At 38.1% G+C, this 17,983-nt stretch overlaps 1 protein-coding gene across 6 annotated transcripts in view; it reads right to left on the reverse strand.

Annotated features, from left to right (window-relative positions):
- Positions 1–17,983, reverse strand: part of adamts9 (ADAM metallopeptidase with thrombospondin type 1 motif 9) — a 185,027-nt gene that overhangs the window by 76,785 nt on the left and 90,259 nt on the right. For all 6 annotated transcript variants that reach the window (XR_010002523.1, XM_062969683.1, XM_062969681.1 and 3 more), the window contains 9 exons: positions 16,035–16,245; positions 14,218–14,382; positions 11,977–12,141; positions 8,549–8,668; positions 6,998–7,093; positions 6,686–6,853; positions 5,292–5,582; positions 4,363–4,524; positions 1,356–1,532 (listed from right to left, as the gene is read on the reverse strand). Coding sequence is in view for 5 of the 6 variants with exons in the window: in XM_062969683.1 (XP_062825753.1) it covers positions 1,356–1,532; positions 4,363–4,524; positions 5,292–5,582; positions 6,686–6,853; positions 6,998–7,093; positions 8,549–8,668; positions 11,977–12,141; positions 14,218–14,382; positions 16,035–16,245 (1,555 nt within the window). In the remaining variant the exon portion in view is untranslated. The remainder of the gene's footprint in view (positions 1–1,355; positions 1,533–4,362; positions 4,525–5,291; positions 5,583–6,685; positions 6,854–6,997; positions 7,094–8,548; positions 8,669–11,976; positions 12,142–14,217; positions 14,383–16,034; positions 16,246–17,983) is intronic.

The raw sequence follows: 17,983 nt of genomic DNA on the forward strand, positions 1-17,983 counted from the left end.
AGTTGTCTGACCAGAGACAAGGGGGGCAGGATCTCTGGATTTGCATGCATGCATGGGCCTGAGTGCTTAAAGTGTTGTGTGACTGTGTTATCCAGATCTGGTGTCAGAAGTTGGTATTATACAGCTTCTACTGAACACTCCAATATGGGAGCTACAGCCAGTTTGATAAGCTGGCTGCATCTTCTAATATTTCTCCTGTGTGTCACTGCCTGTACCTCTGCACTTTTCAAAAGAGTGAAAACTAATGGAAACAAAGAGAATGATGGGCAGCATTATTGCCTTCAAATTAAGTGGCATTGTGAATCAATCCAGAGAGACAAAGCAAACCAGGAGTCATGGGGAACAATTGTGCTTGTTGGACAAAACATGTAGGTGGATTTTAGTAGGCCTGTGTTTATTGACCTTCTCATGCCAACAAGGCAACACTGATCTATGCAAAAATGAAAAAAATGCATGCTCCATGTTTCCTTGTTCTGCCATGCCTCGTGGCCTTATTACTAGGGAACCTCACCAAGATTTTCATTCTATTCTGGTTTGAACAAGGATTTGGACAAATATCTGGTTAAGGATCCCACAGTTATAATGGTGGTTGTTACTTAGATGTTAAGAAGTTAATTTTTAAAACACCCCACTTTACTGGTCTTTACCAGTAACATATATATGCGGATGCACAAATAAATAGGCTTTTGCTATATACATTTCAGGAGACTAAATTTCCTGTATCCTGATGTAATTCCAAGGCATTATCATTCCAGTGGCACATCTATTTTTCTTCTTTTGTTTAAGGACGTTTATCCAGGTAATCTGGATAAATAAATGTACTATGCACACACATTCAAAAATAAATATAAGAATTAGCTACATGCGTGAGATTAGTTTATCACTGAAATGAACTATGGTACTTCTGCTGAGGGTGAAGAATATGTACTAAAAGAGTTGCCGAAACAGTCCTATATAGAAATAAAGGAAGATTGCAGAAATCAGACTTAAATTTGCTGGCAAAAGACTCCTTCATAGTAGTGATTTGTAATGTGCAGCACTTGCAATGGGCTAATACAATGTATGGACTTCATTATTAATCAGAAAGTGCCTTTTAAAATAAAACAGATTCCCTAGCTGAAGCTCTTCCTGAATGCCTATTTTATTTGGAATGCATCATTTTAAAAAAAGGGTTTTTTTTTAAGTGCAGTCTTTTTTCTTAAACAAAAAAGAGCCAACCACCCAAAAAGCACACACACTCACACACTCCAAATATTAGCACCTTGGCTTTTAAGGACAACTCATTCCACTCCTATGAATTGTTTGTCAAATCATTATAACAAAGTAAAAAAGGAAGAAACATGTTACGTTCGTACCGAGCTCCAAGGGCCAGAATTCCAGGCAGCATCTTGAGAGCAGTCCTGCATATTGCACTGCTCACGGTCTGGTGGCTTGTCAAGGATTTCACAGCTCAGATCTGTAAATCTCTCTCCATTGGGATGCTGGCACACAACCAGTCTTGTTCTGGTTCCTCCGCCGCATGGTTTTGTACACTGGGGGAAGAAAAGGCAGTGGGTTAAGATTATATTTGCAATGATTGGGGTTATTTATATTTTATGATTATTACCCTCTTTTTCCTTGTAGGACATACAATTTGGATGATAGTTATTTTGAGACAAGAGATTCACAATGCTAGAGTAGATACCACAAAAATAGCAAGATTTAACAGCAATGCGATCTGTCAGATCAGTGTATGCAAATGTTTGAGAGTGTTCTGATCTGATTGGAGGTGACACCAGTGTTTCTACTTTCCACATCACACATTCTATTTTTTTTGTTTTTTTCTGGATCTATAAATGTGTGAGAGACTCTCATAACAGTAAAATCTAGGAGAGAATTAACATCTAAATTGGTTCTCTGAACGATAGATGAGAAGTTTATTACTTATTTCAAAAGAAGATGAGGAATGGCACCCAAATGATTTAAAGCAAGGGATTGTCAGGGACAGGATAGAAAGAAGAAGAAAAAACAAAATTATTTTGTGCATAGTCTCTTTGGCAGTTCCTTTATCATGGAAAGCCACCTCCATGGAGAACACAAAGAGGATGTTGCTAAAATCTAATTTCAGCTACCCCTGTGGTCAGTTTTAGAAGTGGTTCAGGGATAACAATCTCCTTCCTTTATATAGCTTAAGTGCTTCTATCATTTTTATTTAAAAAGCAAAATACTGTAAAAAGAATAATATTGAAAATAAAATGGATCACATCAAGATACGACAGAAAGCACCATTTTCCAATTTTCCTTCAGTATAAAGATTTATTTATTTATTTTGTATTAAAAGCATAGCATAAATTAGTATAAAACTGAAAAAAAAATAGGAGCACAAGTGGTTAAATATCCTTTGACCAAAAATGGGCAACTGCTATCGCATTTTCTGTAGCCTCAAACAATTCTTTATCTGTACATGAGGCAGGACACTGTGGACAAGCATACAGATGCGGAGTTGTCTGCTCTGCTCCACAGTCACACAAGGTGAATTATTCTTTTAGGTAGTGCCATTTTGCCAGGTTGTCTTTTGATCTGCCCACTCCACTTCTGAGTCTGTTCAAGGACTTCCAATTTGTCCATTCTTGCTTTGCCCCTGGAGGGAGGCCAGCCAATTGGGATTTCCTGGCTTAGCTGCCCAGAGGGACGCCCTCACTATTGCTGGGGGAACATCAAGAGGAATGGAGGTCCTCATGAAGCTTTTCCTAGATTTGAGTCTACTGGGAGGAGGCTGATAGCCATGCAGTGGATGGCTTTCCACTGTTCGACCTTATTTCTCTCACAGTTAGCAGCAACTTTCTGTCGCACATCGGGGTGGGGGGGGATGCTAGCTAGTGTGTATAAAAATATACAAGCTAGCTGGCATAAAAAGTATAAAAATTATCGATAGTGTCAATAAACTTAAATTTTTCTAGAAATTTAGAAGGTCTGATTAAGGACCACAGAGAGATATGTCTATTCCAGCAAATGCAAAAAAGGGCATACATATCAATAAATTGATCATAACAGTCATTTTCACATGCAGATCTCTTCTGATACACCAATTTATCCATGAATACTTGGTGACCAGGTCCTGTTTGGCTAATTTCTCAAAAGTTAATTTGAAACTTTCCAGTTTAACTATAGTAATTATAATTAGTTCCTTATGATAGAAAGGTGTTAGTGCCTGGCCATAGGGAACATATAAGAACCATTCTACATTCCTAGATGGTTCAATTCACATTTTTGATGGAAATCAGGTGCCATTTTCAAAATAGAACCTTGTGGGCCACACATGGAAAACTGTCCCTTCACTACACCCCCTTCAGTAAAGTGGTGGTAAGTTTTTATTACTTTGGGAAAGTTTAACTGTGCTCTAGTGCCAACAAACTATACAGTTCCTCAACATTGTGTAGAGGTTGTTTTAAAACAAGGGAACCACAAACATTCCCCCATTCAGTACCACTAAATATTAGGCCTGTGTGGTCAATGAAAAAATGTTTCAATATTCATCACTAAATTAGGGGGGGGGTCATTTCTAGAGTGTTTCTAAAATATAGTAAGGGGTCTGTATCATAATATAACCCAATTTGTTACTTTTTAAATAAGTAATTGCGCAAGTGGGGAAGCTTCTGGGATGAAACTTGTTACAATTGTAGAACACATTATCACTGTAACCTCCCCACTCAGATTCAGAAGGTTTCACACATTCACTGATTTAAAAATTTAAAAACGTTTTTGTGAACAAAATTAAAAAAAACTACAAGAGCTGTGTCCTTGAAAATGTCCTATTCTCAATGATACAACATAACCAAGGCATCATGTCTTCCCCCAGTTTTAGAAAGATTTGCCCATCCACTAATTTTAGGGAATTTTAATGAACATAAACTTAACAGTACTATTTCACTGGAAGACCCCAGGGGTCATTCATTCATAGAATCATAGAATTGTAGAGTTGGAAGAGACCTCACGGGCCATCCAGTCCAACCCCCTGCAAGAAGCAGGAAAATCTCATTCAGACCATAAGAAGAATCAACATATTTCTCTCAGCTTAAAAAAAAAAAACAAGATCATGACATTTCAGTTAGGTCTTACAGCCCTGTCACTCCTTCTGGGAAAAATCTGCATTATTATTTTTATTGATTTACTGTGCAGCTTAATCATAAGATCTTGAACACACCCATTGAATCCTATTATTTTCTTTTCTCGGAAATTATGTTTTATATTTGAAATTCAAGTATTGTCAAAATATTTAAAATGTTAAATTAGTTTTATAATTAACAATTAATCTCTTGAAATAAAATATTTTGGAATGTTTGTTTGTTTCTATATAAATGTAGAAAGCAACACTTTGCTCACCTCACCCCAGCTGCCATAGGCCCACTGAGGACAGGGTCCTGATTCACATGATCTTTGCTCATCTGGTTTTGTCCTCGCATCACAATTACTGGCAGTATATCCATTTTCATCCTGGCATACTACAACCCGCCGCTGGAATCCTCCAGCACATGTACTCGAACACTATAAAAGATAATTAACAAATGCTAAGACAGTTTGTAGCTTGCCGATTACATGCAAAACCAGAGGTTTCTTTCTGCTTCTATTTGATAGCCACAGTCTTCTCCAAAGTATCTGGCTGGTGTATCTGTTGGGACTAATAAGTCCTTTCACATCTTCATTATGTTACCTTCAGTGTTAATCCACATGTAATACATGCTAGTGGTAGAAATGATTACAATTACTAAATATTTTTTCTTATGTAAGATGGGAGAACTCCATCTCTCCATCCTGAACAGGAATACGTTACACATTCCACTTTCTATTATTTTCCCAAGCAGTGTGTTCTATTCCTGAATTCATTTTCCTTTAAAGTAACCAAAGTTAGAAAAGCTGTGGACTGCAGCTTACAGCATCTTCCAGTCACATGGACATTCTGGAAACTATCACACTTTTTTCTCTTTCCAGTCACCACTTAACTCTAGTTCAGAGATGGGCAGTGTCTGTGGATCATTTTGTTCTCCTTTGAACCTTAGAGATTTGCACCCCCCTGCAAGCTCCCCCTGAATGGCAAACTGTGCTCTTGAAACCTGGAGAATATTTTCCGTTTTATGTAATTCCCCACTACTCATCTTGGCTAGAAATAACAAATGTATACATTCACAATTAGCAATTTTCTTAGAGCTCTATGTTCATTTTATTGGGATAATCTTGAAATGGAGAAGATGAATGAAGTATAGATCCACTCAATCTCCAATGGAATCAAAATGGAATTTCTGCCAGCTACTTACCGCTCCCCATGGACCAGTTCTCCACTGGTTGCCTCCATGCACATGCCCACGACCTTGGTTTTGGTTTAAGTTTCCTCCTTGATTATTATTTTGACGATAGTCAGGGTAAGGGAAGGGATGGATTGGTCTGTTGTAATCAGGATTGATTTGTTGGCATGATGGCATAGAACATTCTTGCTCTGTTGCTGGAATATCTTCCACATCACATTCACTCCGATCAACTATCTGGTCACTGTAATCTACGCAGACCACTTGCCGGGTCACTTTACCTTGCCCACAAGTCACAGAGCACTGCATTAATAGAGGAGAAAATTGGAATCATTACCCTCACAAGAAATGTGCTCTGAGGAATATGAAATGGAACTCATTTATGTAAAAGCATATTAAGTATTAGCATATTTACTGATGCAAGTCTCATATATTAGACAATTTCACAGTATGAGGAACACAGAAACCTGCCTTGTACCATTTCAGAATACCTATGCAGCTGAGAGGTGGGCAGAAAAATGAAGGCAATTTTCCTGCATTTGGGACCCTTTAGGGGTCACACAGATGACCAGTAATATCCACCACCACCCTCCCAACGGCTAGCAAACCACTTCTAGTTTTGAAATGTATGGGCTTTTTGAAATTTAGGGTTTTAAAAAACTTTTAAACACTGCATTTGCGGAGAGGGTATGCAACCTATTTAAAATAAATTGATACCCTAGGAGGAATCAAGTGAGACAATTCAGCTTTTCTTTTGGTCACAAAAAAGCAGTTCAAAAATATCAAGCACCCCAAAACAGACTTATATGTCTACATTTTACCCACCTCTGTTCTAACTCAACTCTGATTGGCTGAGCCACAGGTTTTCTCCATCACCTGCTATCCCACCCCTCTTCAGCATGGCACCTTCCAGATGTTTTGGATAATAGGTCCCACAGGAATCCCCAGTCAACATGCCCGAGAGTTGAAATGCAACATGCTAACATACCTGGTAAGTATCATGTTGGGGAAGAATGTGATTGTTCTATCTGGACAATCCAGAGATTAAAACCGGAACTTATACTTCATCTGCCTTCCTTTTCTGCCAACTTTAGTTTCTGTAAACACTAGTGTCTAGCCCCATTTAATTGCTAAAAGTTTGCTGGTTTTGCTACGGTGACACCAACAACAAAACAGCATGAAGAACAGAGTGAAGATGTTGCAGTCACTGCTAATGGAGAGCCACTGAATGCACTGATGAGTCTGCTTCATTTGATAACATTTGGGAAAGAGCATAGGCCTTGCCTTTCACCCAATTACACAATTTGTTTTCTTCTTCTTGACCACTAACAAAGATGACTTCATAAACAACAGACATCTTGGCAGGTTTTTAGATTATGCAACCCGTCAAGAAGGAAGCTACTTACTGAGGTCCATTCTGCAGCTTTCCACTGTCCACATGGTGTTACTGTGCATGCTTCTGTTGCCGATGGCTTTGGAAGTTGAAAGCAGGCAGCCTCATCAGCTACAGAGCCCTGATCGTCTCGACAGCTGACATATCTCATCCGGGTGCCTTTCCCACATGTAGTTGAGCACTAGGGAAGAGCGACAAGAATGCCAATGGGAAAAGCTGACCCTTTGGACAACAACTCCACAGTCTGAAGACTGCATATAGTATTTATTTATCAAGGGAACTACAAAATGATTCCTTGCAACCTAAGCTGACCGGTTTAACGTACGGGAGTCCAGGATCCAAATCTCCACTGGGTTCGGTGGCTGCTTTGCTTTGTTTCTGGGTTGTTTGGGTGAAGACGGCATGGTGCTATTTCACAATCCTGTTTGGTATGAAATATCAGAAAAGGCAAGCTGCTAAGGAACATCAACAACTCACAAGTATCGCATTGCAGAAATATGAAGGAAAAGAATAGGAGGAATACTCAGATATCACCTAAACAGATAATAAAAGAAAATGATTTGCCCCAAGAAATATGTATACGTGAAACAACTACAAAACATGTCACTACACAGGAAGACCGAGACCAGATTATTTGTGTGCCTGCTGTGCAGATGTTAACTCAGAATAGGCAACTTCAAAGTCCCTACTCTTCCTCCTTATAGTTCTTTGTCTTTAAATCAGACTTGTACTGGACAGATCTTGAAGTAGAAGGGGAAATGTGGTCATCCTAGTGGGACAAGAGATCCTCCTATTGTCTTTTAAAAGGCTATTATATTTTTTAACAAATGGTTCACTTCACATTAAATGTTGGCACTCTAAGTGCATATGGCAAACTGTAGAATATACTTACCTAAATACTTTCATCCTATCATGGTCTTTTTATCCATCTGTATTGTCTTCCTATCTCATTACAAAATATCGGACCCCACAGATGTTGTACATGCACACTGAGAAAAGCACAGACTTTTGTTGCTGCTGCTATGTGCTTTCAAGTTGTCCCCGACTTATGGAAACCTAAAGGACACTCTTGGAGTTCTTTTGGCAATATTAATTCATTGCCTTCCTTTAAAGCTAACACGGTGTTTACCTGCTCAAAGTTCTCCAGTGGGTTTCCATGGTTGAGAATGGAGTCAATCTCTGGCCTCCCAGAGCCCCAGTCCAACACTCAAACCACTGCAACACAATGGCTCTAATCTGTACAGCACCAAAATGCACTGTACAAATTCCATACAACTCCTACTGAGAGCTTACAACCTATGCACTGGTGCAAAGGGCAGATTCACCTCAAAACCAGTATTGGCCTTTCAGACAATATATGGCTATTTCCAAGGGGGAGCTATAGTTTTTTGACCAACTTTATTCAAAGTTATGGGAAGGTGTGGAAAAGCCCAGTGTTTCCTGGAAAATCTATAGCGTTAACTCAAGTTCTTTTGTCATGTTGACAGCTGGGTCAGGTCTGGTTTGGCCCAATTAGTTGCCAACATTGAGAACAGGGGACAAACTAGTGAATCAATGCAGTGATAATCTGGCTGGTCTGTGTGGACAACGATGCAGCATTGCACAGGATTCAGTCAATCCAGGGCCAATCTAGTTTGGCCTCAGATTAGTTAAATGTAGACTTGATCTTAGTTAAGACATTTGAATTATTCCTTACATATTAGATTGCTAGTTTAACCCCTCCAACTAAAGGCATTTCATGTAGCTCTGTGCCCCTCCACCTCTACAGCCCTTGAGTGTAACACAATCCCACTGTAATGGGTTTTCACACACCCTTTAATATATATTTTTTATAAAAATACAGATTGATGTTTCTTGATTTTACCAACATACATACCTGCGTATCAGTCGGTTTGGTGGCAGCATTGCATTCATTGTCATCTACCACAGACACATAGGCACCAACCACACACTTCACTGCCCTCATCTGATAGCCCTGCCCACATGTTGCAGTACACTGGGAAAAGGGAAAAGGAAGTTCATGATATTTATCAATACAGTAAGGCTAGTTTCAATGTCAATTTAATGACATGCTGAAAAGTGTAACTTTGGCTAGGCTTTTCAACAGAACTGCAGTTCAAAGTGCACAACGTTTTGTGCAAAACTCCAAGAAGTTTAAAATAAATATGGACCCGTTCTACTGCTTCAGTCACTTCCATTTCAAATTAGGTCAAACAGTTAAAACTGGCTGCTTTCCTTGAAATCCTGTGTGCTTCATTTATTCCTTTCAAATATACATGTGCAAGTGTTTAAATCATTTACCATTCTGTGGATTATGAATTTCATATAATCTCTGTCACAGTTCTTTACCAGACTGACAATAGCAATAACCTTAACAGAACATGATCATGATGTGAAGGCATGACTGACTGGAGAAAAATTTGTGTGGTCTGGACAGGTTTATTCATTTACTTGTTTTGAATAAGTTATAAAACCAAAACTATCACTCCGATGGAGATTAAAGAAAGCAAAGGAAGCCTTTCAGACACATTCATGGCAAGGCCCTATTCTGCATATATGGGGATTTCTTCTTGGCAAGCTTCAAAAGACTCATGCACCTGCAAAACACAAAAGTTTAGCAGATGGATTTTGTCCAGAAACACCAAAAAAAAAAAAAAAACAATGAAGGAAGGGCTGTGGACTAGTAGTTCTGCTGTTAACGCTGCTACAGCTTCGACCTATGCCAATGCAATACTTTACATACCCTTTAAGAAACAGTCTTGTTACATGGGCAGGTGCCTATGGGTTTGCCCGTATGTCATATGTTAGTACATAGGTTTAACAGGGTTACTACTTGGATGGGTTGACCAAGCCCTTTAAGCAGGGATATCAAAGAATCCTGCAGAATCGTTGCTGCTGCTCAGAGTTGATAAAACTGGATTAGATTTCCCAGTGGTCTGAGGCAGTATAAGGCAGGTTCCTATATAAAGGAGATGGTTTGAAAGCTTTAAGGAATTTTTTTCTTCAAGATTAAGCAATATGAAAACTATCTAAAAACATCCAGGCAGTAAACAAGAACTAATTGGCTAACATTCCTAATAAGGCTAAGGCTGGACCAGCACTGTCACATACATGCAGTTTAGGCTGCATTATATAGTTTATGTAGACCCATATAATGCTGATTGAATTGCATTATATGGGTCTACAATGATCATATAATGCAATTCAAACTGCATTATATGGCAGTGTGAATCCACCCTTCATCTTTTCTATCTCTGGACTAGTTTTATGCAATGTTTTTTTTTTAATATTTGCATTTTTAAATTGTCAGGTGCATACCAAATTTTAAAGAAGATGCATACAAAGTTAATGTGGTACTTAATTGTTGCTCTTCCAAACCCTGGAATCATAAGGCTCAGGAATCTGTTTTGATCTATACTGTAATTGCCTGTTATTCTTTGACCCCATGCCATTCTCTTTGTTTTAAATTATTCTATACATAAAGTCCATTTTACCAATACCTTTTTTGATGGTTTTACTTAATTCTTAATTCTTTGTAAATGGTTTTATCTATACCGTACATACTTGAGTATAAGCCGAGGCACCTAATTTTACCACAAAAAACTGGGATAACTTATTGACTTGAGTATAAGCCAAGGGTGGGAAATGCAGAAGCTATGGGTAAATTTCAAAATAAAAATAGATACCAGTAAAATTTCATTTCATTAATCGAGGCATCAGTAGGTTAAATGTTTATGAATATTTACCATATTTCAAAGAAAAACAATAAACTAGCTCTATAAGTGGAAACTTAGGGGCAACAAAAACAAAATAGTATCAACAATAACCTAATAATAATAATAATAATAATAATAATAATAATAATAATAATAATAATAATAATAAAACTTCATTTGGATTCCACCCTATCTCCCCATGGGGACTCAGGCCGGCTTCCAACATAGTAACAGAAAAACATTCAATGCTTATATAAACAATGCAGAGCTAGATATAGATCTATAATTATAGATACTAATTTCACATATGCATTTACCCCTGAATCATTTGCAAATTCCTCTCTCTCTGTGTGTGTGTGCATTCCCCCTACAATATTTGCAAGCTATATATATATATATATATATATATATATATATATATATATAGGGAGAGAGGGAGAGAGAGAGAGAGAGAGATGTCTAGATATATTTGTGTGTTCATTTCCCCCCTGTAATATTTCCAAGCCCTATATATAGGTAGGTAAGAATATATTCATATCTATCCAGACATCTCTCTTCATATAGATATTTGCAGAGACTTGCAAACATATAAGGGTAAATTCATATATAAAAATAATGTATATGTATGGCTACAGATACACAGGTACATGGATCTATATGTATAAAGGTTTTGCAAAGACCTGCAAACATATGAGGGCAAATTCATATATAAATTAATGTATATAGATATATACACATATAAAGGTACATAGAGATGGCAAAAGCTTGCAAGGGGTTAATGCCTATATATTTGTTGAGAGTTTAACAAATATTTCAGGGGAAAATGCTTTCATAAGATTAATGAATATATATTTTTCTTCTTCCTGACTTGCAAGGGTGTCTTTGTCTTTTCAAAACATTCCCTTGATTAAGAGCGAGGGAGGCTGTGCAAAAGAAAAGACACTGATAAGGGAGAAGAGAGAAATAGATCACATATTGCAAGCAGTAGCCTGCAGGCTATGTTGCTGGCCTTGACCTTGACCCAATTATAAGGGGGGGAATTTTTTCAGCGCATAAATAAGGGCTGAAAATCTTGGCCTATCTTCCAGTATATACTACTTGTTTGTATTTTTGTAACTTGTTTTGAGTCTCCTATCATCATCTTCATTTACTCGGTCCCCAAAATATATACCATGGAAACTTATTGACTCTCTCAATATGCTGTGGGAGAATAAGGGAAAGGTATTCTTTGCTGTGGCATCCCTGTTCTGGAAAATCCTTTCTCAAGATGTCTGGTTGGTGGCAACAACACTTATTCTGGCACCAAATAAAATATGGTTGTTCACTAAAGCTTTTGGTGTCTAATTTAATTTACATAAACCTTTATGTGTTCTGAATCCATTCAAACTAATTTAACTGGGTTTAATCTATTGTTAATTGGTTAGGCTAATATGTTTCTAGCTTTTCAAAATCATTCTACCATTTTCAGAATATAAATCTGTCAGACTGGTTGTATTGTATACTAGATAGAAGGTGGGATATAAATATTTAAACACATACATACATAGCTTGCGGCAACAAAAAGAAAAGAATAAATGGGTTCAAATACCTGGCCCCAGGGTCCCACTTGCCATGCTGCACATTCCTGCTGCTGGCAAGTTTGCATGGAATCTGGCTTAGTTTCAGAATTGCAAAGTCTGTCATTTATCCGATCTCCTCCAAACTGACACCAGATCTGCCGGTGCTTGTGCCCTTTCCCACAGGTTACCAAGCACTGAAAGAAGAACAAATCAAATCTCATGTCTTGTGTTGTTTATTGAAATATCAGGGTAACACAATAAATAAAAGAAGAAAACATGGTATAAACACACTGGGCTTGCAAAGGCCAATTGAGAGCTAAAACTGGATTCTTAAAAGATAAGAACCGTATGGGCAGCTGACCCAGTCAGGTGGTTCCTTGAACTACAGAATTATTATGTAGATAGGCTTTTACAGCAAGGAAACTTCTTTTGTAAAATTTGTTTTAGCTCATTTCATCTTTTTCAATGAGTCTAGAAAGGACAGCTAATAGACCAACTAGATGCTCGGGCCCTCATTGCAAAACCTCAAGACCTAATTGAGGTATTTGCATAAGAAAATGCCTTGGTTATCCCAATCTGACAGTAAGCAATTTGAATGGATCAAAAGTTCACTATTCATTGTCAACGTTCATAAAATGGACTACTTTTTCAGGCTGTCAAATACTTGAGTTCTAAGAAAAGTAAGCATTTAGATAAGTTAGGCCTGACCAGTGGAGCATTGACACCATGAACATTCCCATTTAGTGCAACTAAAGGAAAACTTAGGCTGTACTCCTCTGGATACTGAATTCACAAGTAAGCCCTGCTGAAGACAACTGGATGATGGTGATTTTATTTATTCCCCAGTTTTCTCTCTTTAACAAGATTCAAATGTCTATTCTTATTTCTTTTTTCTATGTATTTTAATACATATCTTGTAGAAATATGTTTTTAATATGTGTATTTTATAGAATGTTTTTAGATAGTTATTTGTGCTGTAACCTGCCTCAAGCCATGACGAGAGGCAGGTAAAAAATAAAATGAGAATAATAAGTCAATAATAAGAATAATAACCATCATCTGAACATGCATAGGACTGTAATTCGAGCCTGAATCCCCCTTGCCCATTTGTAAATAAAATGATAACATGATCATGGGGGGGGGGGGAGCCGAGATGAGCAGTATAGAATCCTTTCTTCTGCCATAATCTCTAGAAAAGAGGTAATTTATATATATTTTTAAACAATGGCTACTGCTCCCTCAGGCAGTGTGGCTCCCACCGTAATAAGTGTTTTAAAAAGGTGCCTTAACTCAGCTTGTAATTTTTTTTTCATGTCAGGAGCAACTGGAGTTGCTTCTGGAGTGAGAGAATTAGCCGTCTGCAAGGACGTTGCCCAGGGGACGCCCAGATGTTTTGATGTTTTACCATCCTTGTTCTAAAAACATGACAAAAGGCATAATGGTAGCCGGATAATTTTTTCTTTTATTTTAAAGGGTTTTTTGGGGGGGGGGTTGGGGAGGGGGGGTTGGGGAGGAGGGGGTTGGGGAGGGGGGGTTGGGGAGGGGGGGGTTCCCTCTTCACTTCTCCAGGTCCATAGTACCCAAAAAAGCAAATTGGACTGTGTGGGCTGACTTCTCAGACGTCCCAGGACCATCGAAGGGTCTGTCTCCACAGGGCCCATACTCCATTAGACCCGGGTCTTTTACGAAGATCCATGTCTAATGAAATATCAAATTAAATTAGGACAAAGCAGGGTTTTCCTGCTTTGTCTTAAATTAATTCGGTTTTACCAGAGATGTCATTTGGATGTTTCCAGTAAAACCGCGGGAGCTCCCATATTATAGGCCCTGTCTGGATGGACCCTAAAATGTTTTTATTCAGTCTTTTAAAGATGAATATTGTAAAGATCAATGCAGGGGGATGCTGTGGTTTTTAACTTTGAATATGTTTTAAGCGTTTTTTTACTGGGGATGTTTAAATACAAATCCTTTGGGATGAAGTACTTAGAAACAAAAAACTGCTTTGAGCAACTGCCATTTAGGCACAGATAGCTTCCACCTAATGATGATGCACTTTTGGGTTAACTGCTGCATTTTTGTGTCTTTATTGGGGGAAGAGTCATCCAGGGAAAGTTAGGGGGAAGTCAGCTTGCTCTGCTGAGGAATTGAGTATTGGTTGATCTCTTAGTAAACAAATACACAAACACATGGAATCCAACACCCTGCTTTGCATATTTTTTTTCAGAATTAAATTCTACTGCTTTATGACTTCAAGGTAATAAGCCTCTTACTTCTGACCAATCGCCTGTTTTCCACTGTGGACATGAGAGTTCATTGCATCGCTGCGCAGTCACTTTCTCCTGTTGACTGCACTTACTGTCTTCCAGGACGTCATTGAAGGTATTCATGCAGACAGCTCGGCGTCTTCTTGTGCCACCGCCACAGCTTTTAGAGCACTTTCAGCAAGAAAAGTAGAATCAGTACGTGACAGAAAAGTACAGAGCAGATAAACAACCATTACCTTCTTGACCTCGATCAGCAGATCACAAAGTCTTCAAACTTGGATTTGTCTGTGATGACTTAAGATGCAAAATCAGCACTCTATCTTCAGAAAAACCTGACTATAAGAGTATCCTCTGTACAGACACTATAAAGTTTTATTCTTCCTATGCAAGAGTGAAAATGAAAAACTCTGGTGTCCTTCTATGTGCTACATATAAACAGACTATTGGAATTTTTAAATGTTCATATAAAAGCATAATAGAATCAATAGGACCAAGGGGACATTATCTTTAAAATATAAAATGCTTCTAAGAAGTATCTTTGATTAACTACTGTCAATTTATTGTCACTAAATGTTATTGGATAATATTACACCAGCATGGTGTTGTGGTTTGAATGTAGGACTAGAGCTCTGGAGAGCAGTGTACAATTCTTCACTCAGGCATGGAAGCCCACCATGACCTTGGGTTAGCCACACACTCTCAGTCCCCCAAAACCCCATAACAGATTTGTCTTAGGTGTTAATTGCCTTAGAGATGTTATTTGTTCGAAACAAATTGAAATCACACAAGAACAATTTACACCTCCCCCTCCACCTCCCCCCTCTCTCTCTCCTATATATATATATATATATATATATATATATATATATATATATATATTATCAGAGACAGAATTGCCTATGCCAAAGTATTATCAATTTCTATGTATGGCTGTGGCTAGTTAAAAAAAAACCCTCTAGGCAGCCAGAAAGACAACAGAATAAGTCTTCTAGTAGCCAAAGAATGACAACTCTTTGTTCTCTACTGCCTCTTGCCCATCTCCATGTCTCCTAAAATATGATAAATATTATGTTTAAATATAAATATATACAATACATATTATGCTTAAATAAATAAAATCTATATAGAAATCATGTAAAGTAATTATAAAATATTCATTCAACATTAAGCATATTTCACAATACATTCGGCCCTCTGTATTCATGGATTCTTTATCCATGGCTTGAAATTTCCCAAAAGCAACATTTGATTTTGCTATTTAATATACGAGACATAATTTTACAGTGCCATTGTATATAATGGGACTTGAGTGTCCATGGATTTTCGTAACCACAATGGATCTTGAAATCAAGCCCCAGCAGATACCAATGGCTTATTGTACTTTACATTAAACAAACTTATGTAATAAATTATTCTGGTTGCAACTCTTCTTGGTGCAAATTTTTAGCTGCTTAAAGCTCAAAGGGCTCCAATGGTATTGACACCATTTCATAACTGTTTCAAGTCTGTGGAATGACCTGCCAGAAGAGATCTGACAGCTGAATGAGCTGTCAGAAATTAAAACACAACTGAAGACCTATCTCTTGCAGCAGGCCTAGACAGTTAGTTTTAACTATGAATTTTAAAATCACGTTGTATGTTTATTGTGTTTTAATATGTGCTTATAAATGGAAGATATTTTAGTATTGTGATATATTTTAACTATGATGAGCCCTGCCTCAAGTCATAAGGTGGAAAATAAATAAATTATTATAATTATTATTACATTTTCCTTTTCCACCCTTCAGGATGTGCTACATTTTCTCTACAAATCACTGGCTTACTTCCATCCAGGCAGAATAGCGCCATCCTCCTGTGCTACATTCTGTGGAACATTTCTCCCTAGAGCTTGGTTTGGGAATGCCACTGCAGTATTGGTCATCATATTTCTCAATTTTCCCTTCCAACTTGCTGTATTTTGTGCAGGAAATCTCCAGGGTTTGGTAACCCAATCCACACTGCGCTGTACATTCACTCTTTCGGACAACGTGCCACCTAAGTAGGATCAAAAGCATGTCTTGGTGATGTAATTCATTGCAAGAGAAAGCTGGCAAGATCATTACAGGTGAAGCTGGAATGAATAAGGCAAACAGAAACCGAACAAACATGTGGTGCCTGATCTTAAACACACAGTTATTGCATGTGTCCATTTGTCTCCACTATGCGTTCAAAAGCTAGGACTGTGTGTTCTTTTAGATGTGCAGCTATTAACCATATTATCCATATTTACTCATGTGTTATCTAATCTAACGGGCTATCGTATGGAATGTGCACCTTAATTTTCAAAACCTTGAAATAAAAAAAGGATTTACCATATTACGCAAATCTAATGCACACCCTAATTTTGGGAAAGTAATTTAGTCAAAAAAGGTGAGCATTAGAATCTCGTAAATATGGTAGTTAAAAATGACTTGCCCTGAACCAGCACAGCAACTGGCAACATTTACCGTGGTGTCAAGCTGCATTAAATCTAAAATGTATGGCTTATTTGATACATGACTGAAGTTTCCAAACTATGGAATAGCTTAATTTACTTTAAATCGTCAAGATTAGGGTTGGCAAAAACTGTATGTGGCATGAACAAACTTAGTATTGCACTGAGGCTCATCATAAGGAAGAACACATCAGATGACAATATCCTAGTCTCACAACTTATTCTTAAACTGTGCTGTAGTTTGAAATTCATTTCCTAGAATTCCAAACTGGCTGAAGTTCAAAAATAACAAGATTGTCAGAAAATGAGAATTATTGCTGCAGAACACATGAAGAAATGCTACAAGACACAGGACATTGACTAAAGCTCAAGAGCAGCCTGAAGGTGTGGCAGTCACAATGTTTGAAATCTTTCCTAACTTCATCTCTTCCAAATTTTAGATTTGGGATGGAGGAAAGTATTATTAGAACATTCTGAAACTAAAAGAATTAACCATTTACAGTCTTCCTGTTCAAGCTGCAACTCATCCAGTAAACATTGCCATGTTGCCTATCAACAAACATAGAACACTGTGAAGATTGGGACTGCTTCTCGCTGCAAGATGCCCTTCAAACTATAGAACATTCCACAAAACAGAAATGGACTGAACTGAATTGTGACTGCTAGATGGGCTTCTCTCCATCATGCAGAAAGTTGTGGGTCATCTGATGAAATAGAATGAGAAGAAAGCACAGCCCTTCCTGATGCATGAAATGAAGTATTACTAGAGCACAGGGTAAGGCTCTCAATCCTATTCTATAGGAATGCCTGAACATAGAGAAAAAGGAAGAGCCAGAGTGGAGTAGTGCTCTGAATGCTGATTAGGGATCTCATCACATTAAGTGCCCTAACGTGGGCGATAGTGGGAGGGGGGTTGGGGCAGTGTGGGAATCCATTTCCCAGCATCGCTGCCTTCCCCATCACATGGGGCAAAGCATTGCTACCAGGCTTACTCCCATGCTGGCCCCATTGCTGGCAATGAGAACACGGGAAGACTCCCATGTTCTCCTTGCTCCATTGTAGGATTTTTCCAGCACACTTCAGGGACAAAGCTCTACTGGAAGGAGCTGTGCATCATTTCATAGGATCTAGTGGTCTTCGTCCTTGAACTGTGTTGTGCCCTACGATGGGTAAGAAAGTCCATATGATGAAGTCATAGGACTCTGTGAGACCAGGATGCAAATTGCTGATCAGCCATGGAAACCTACTGGATGATCTTGGGAAAGCCATGCTTTTTCAACCTTAGCAAAATATTCTCTG

The sequence above is a fragment of the Anolis carolinensis genome, chromosome 2 (genome assembly GCF_035594765.1).
Source record: "Anolis carolinensis isolate JA03-04 chromosome 2, rAnoCar3.1.pri, whole genome shotgun sequence".
Taxonomy (NCBI): Eukaryota; Metazoa; Chordata; class Lepidosauria; order Squamata; family Dactyloidae; genus Anolis; species Anolis carolinensis.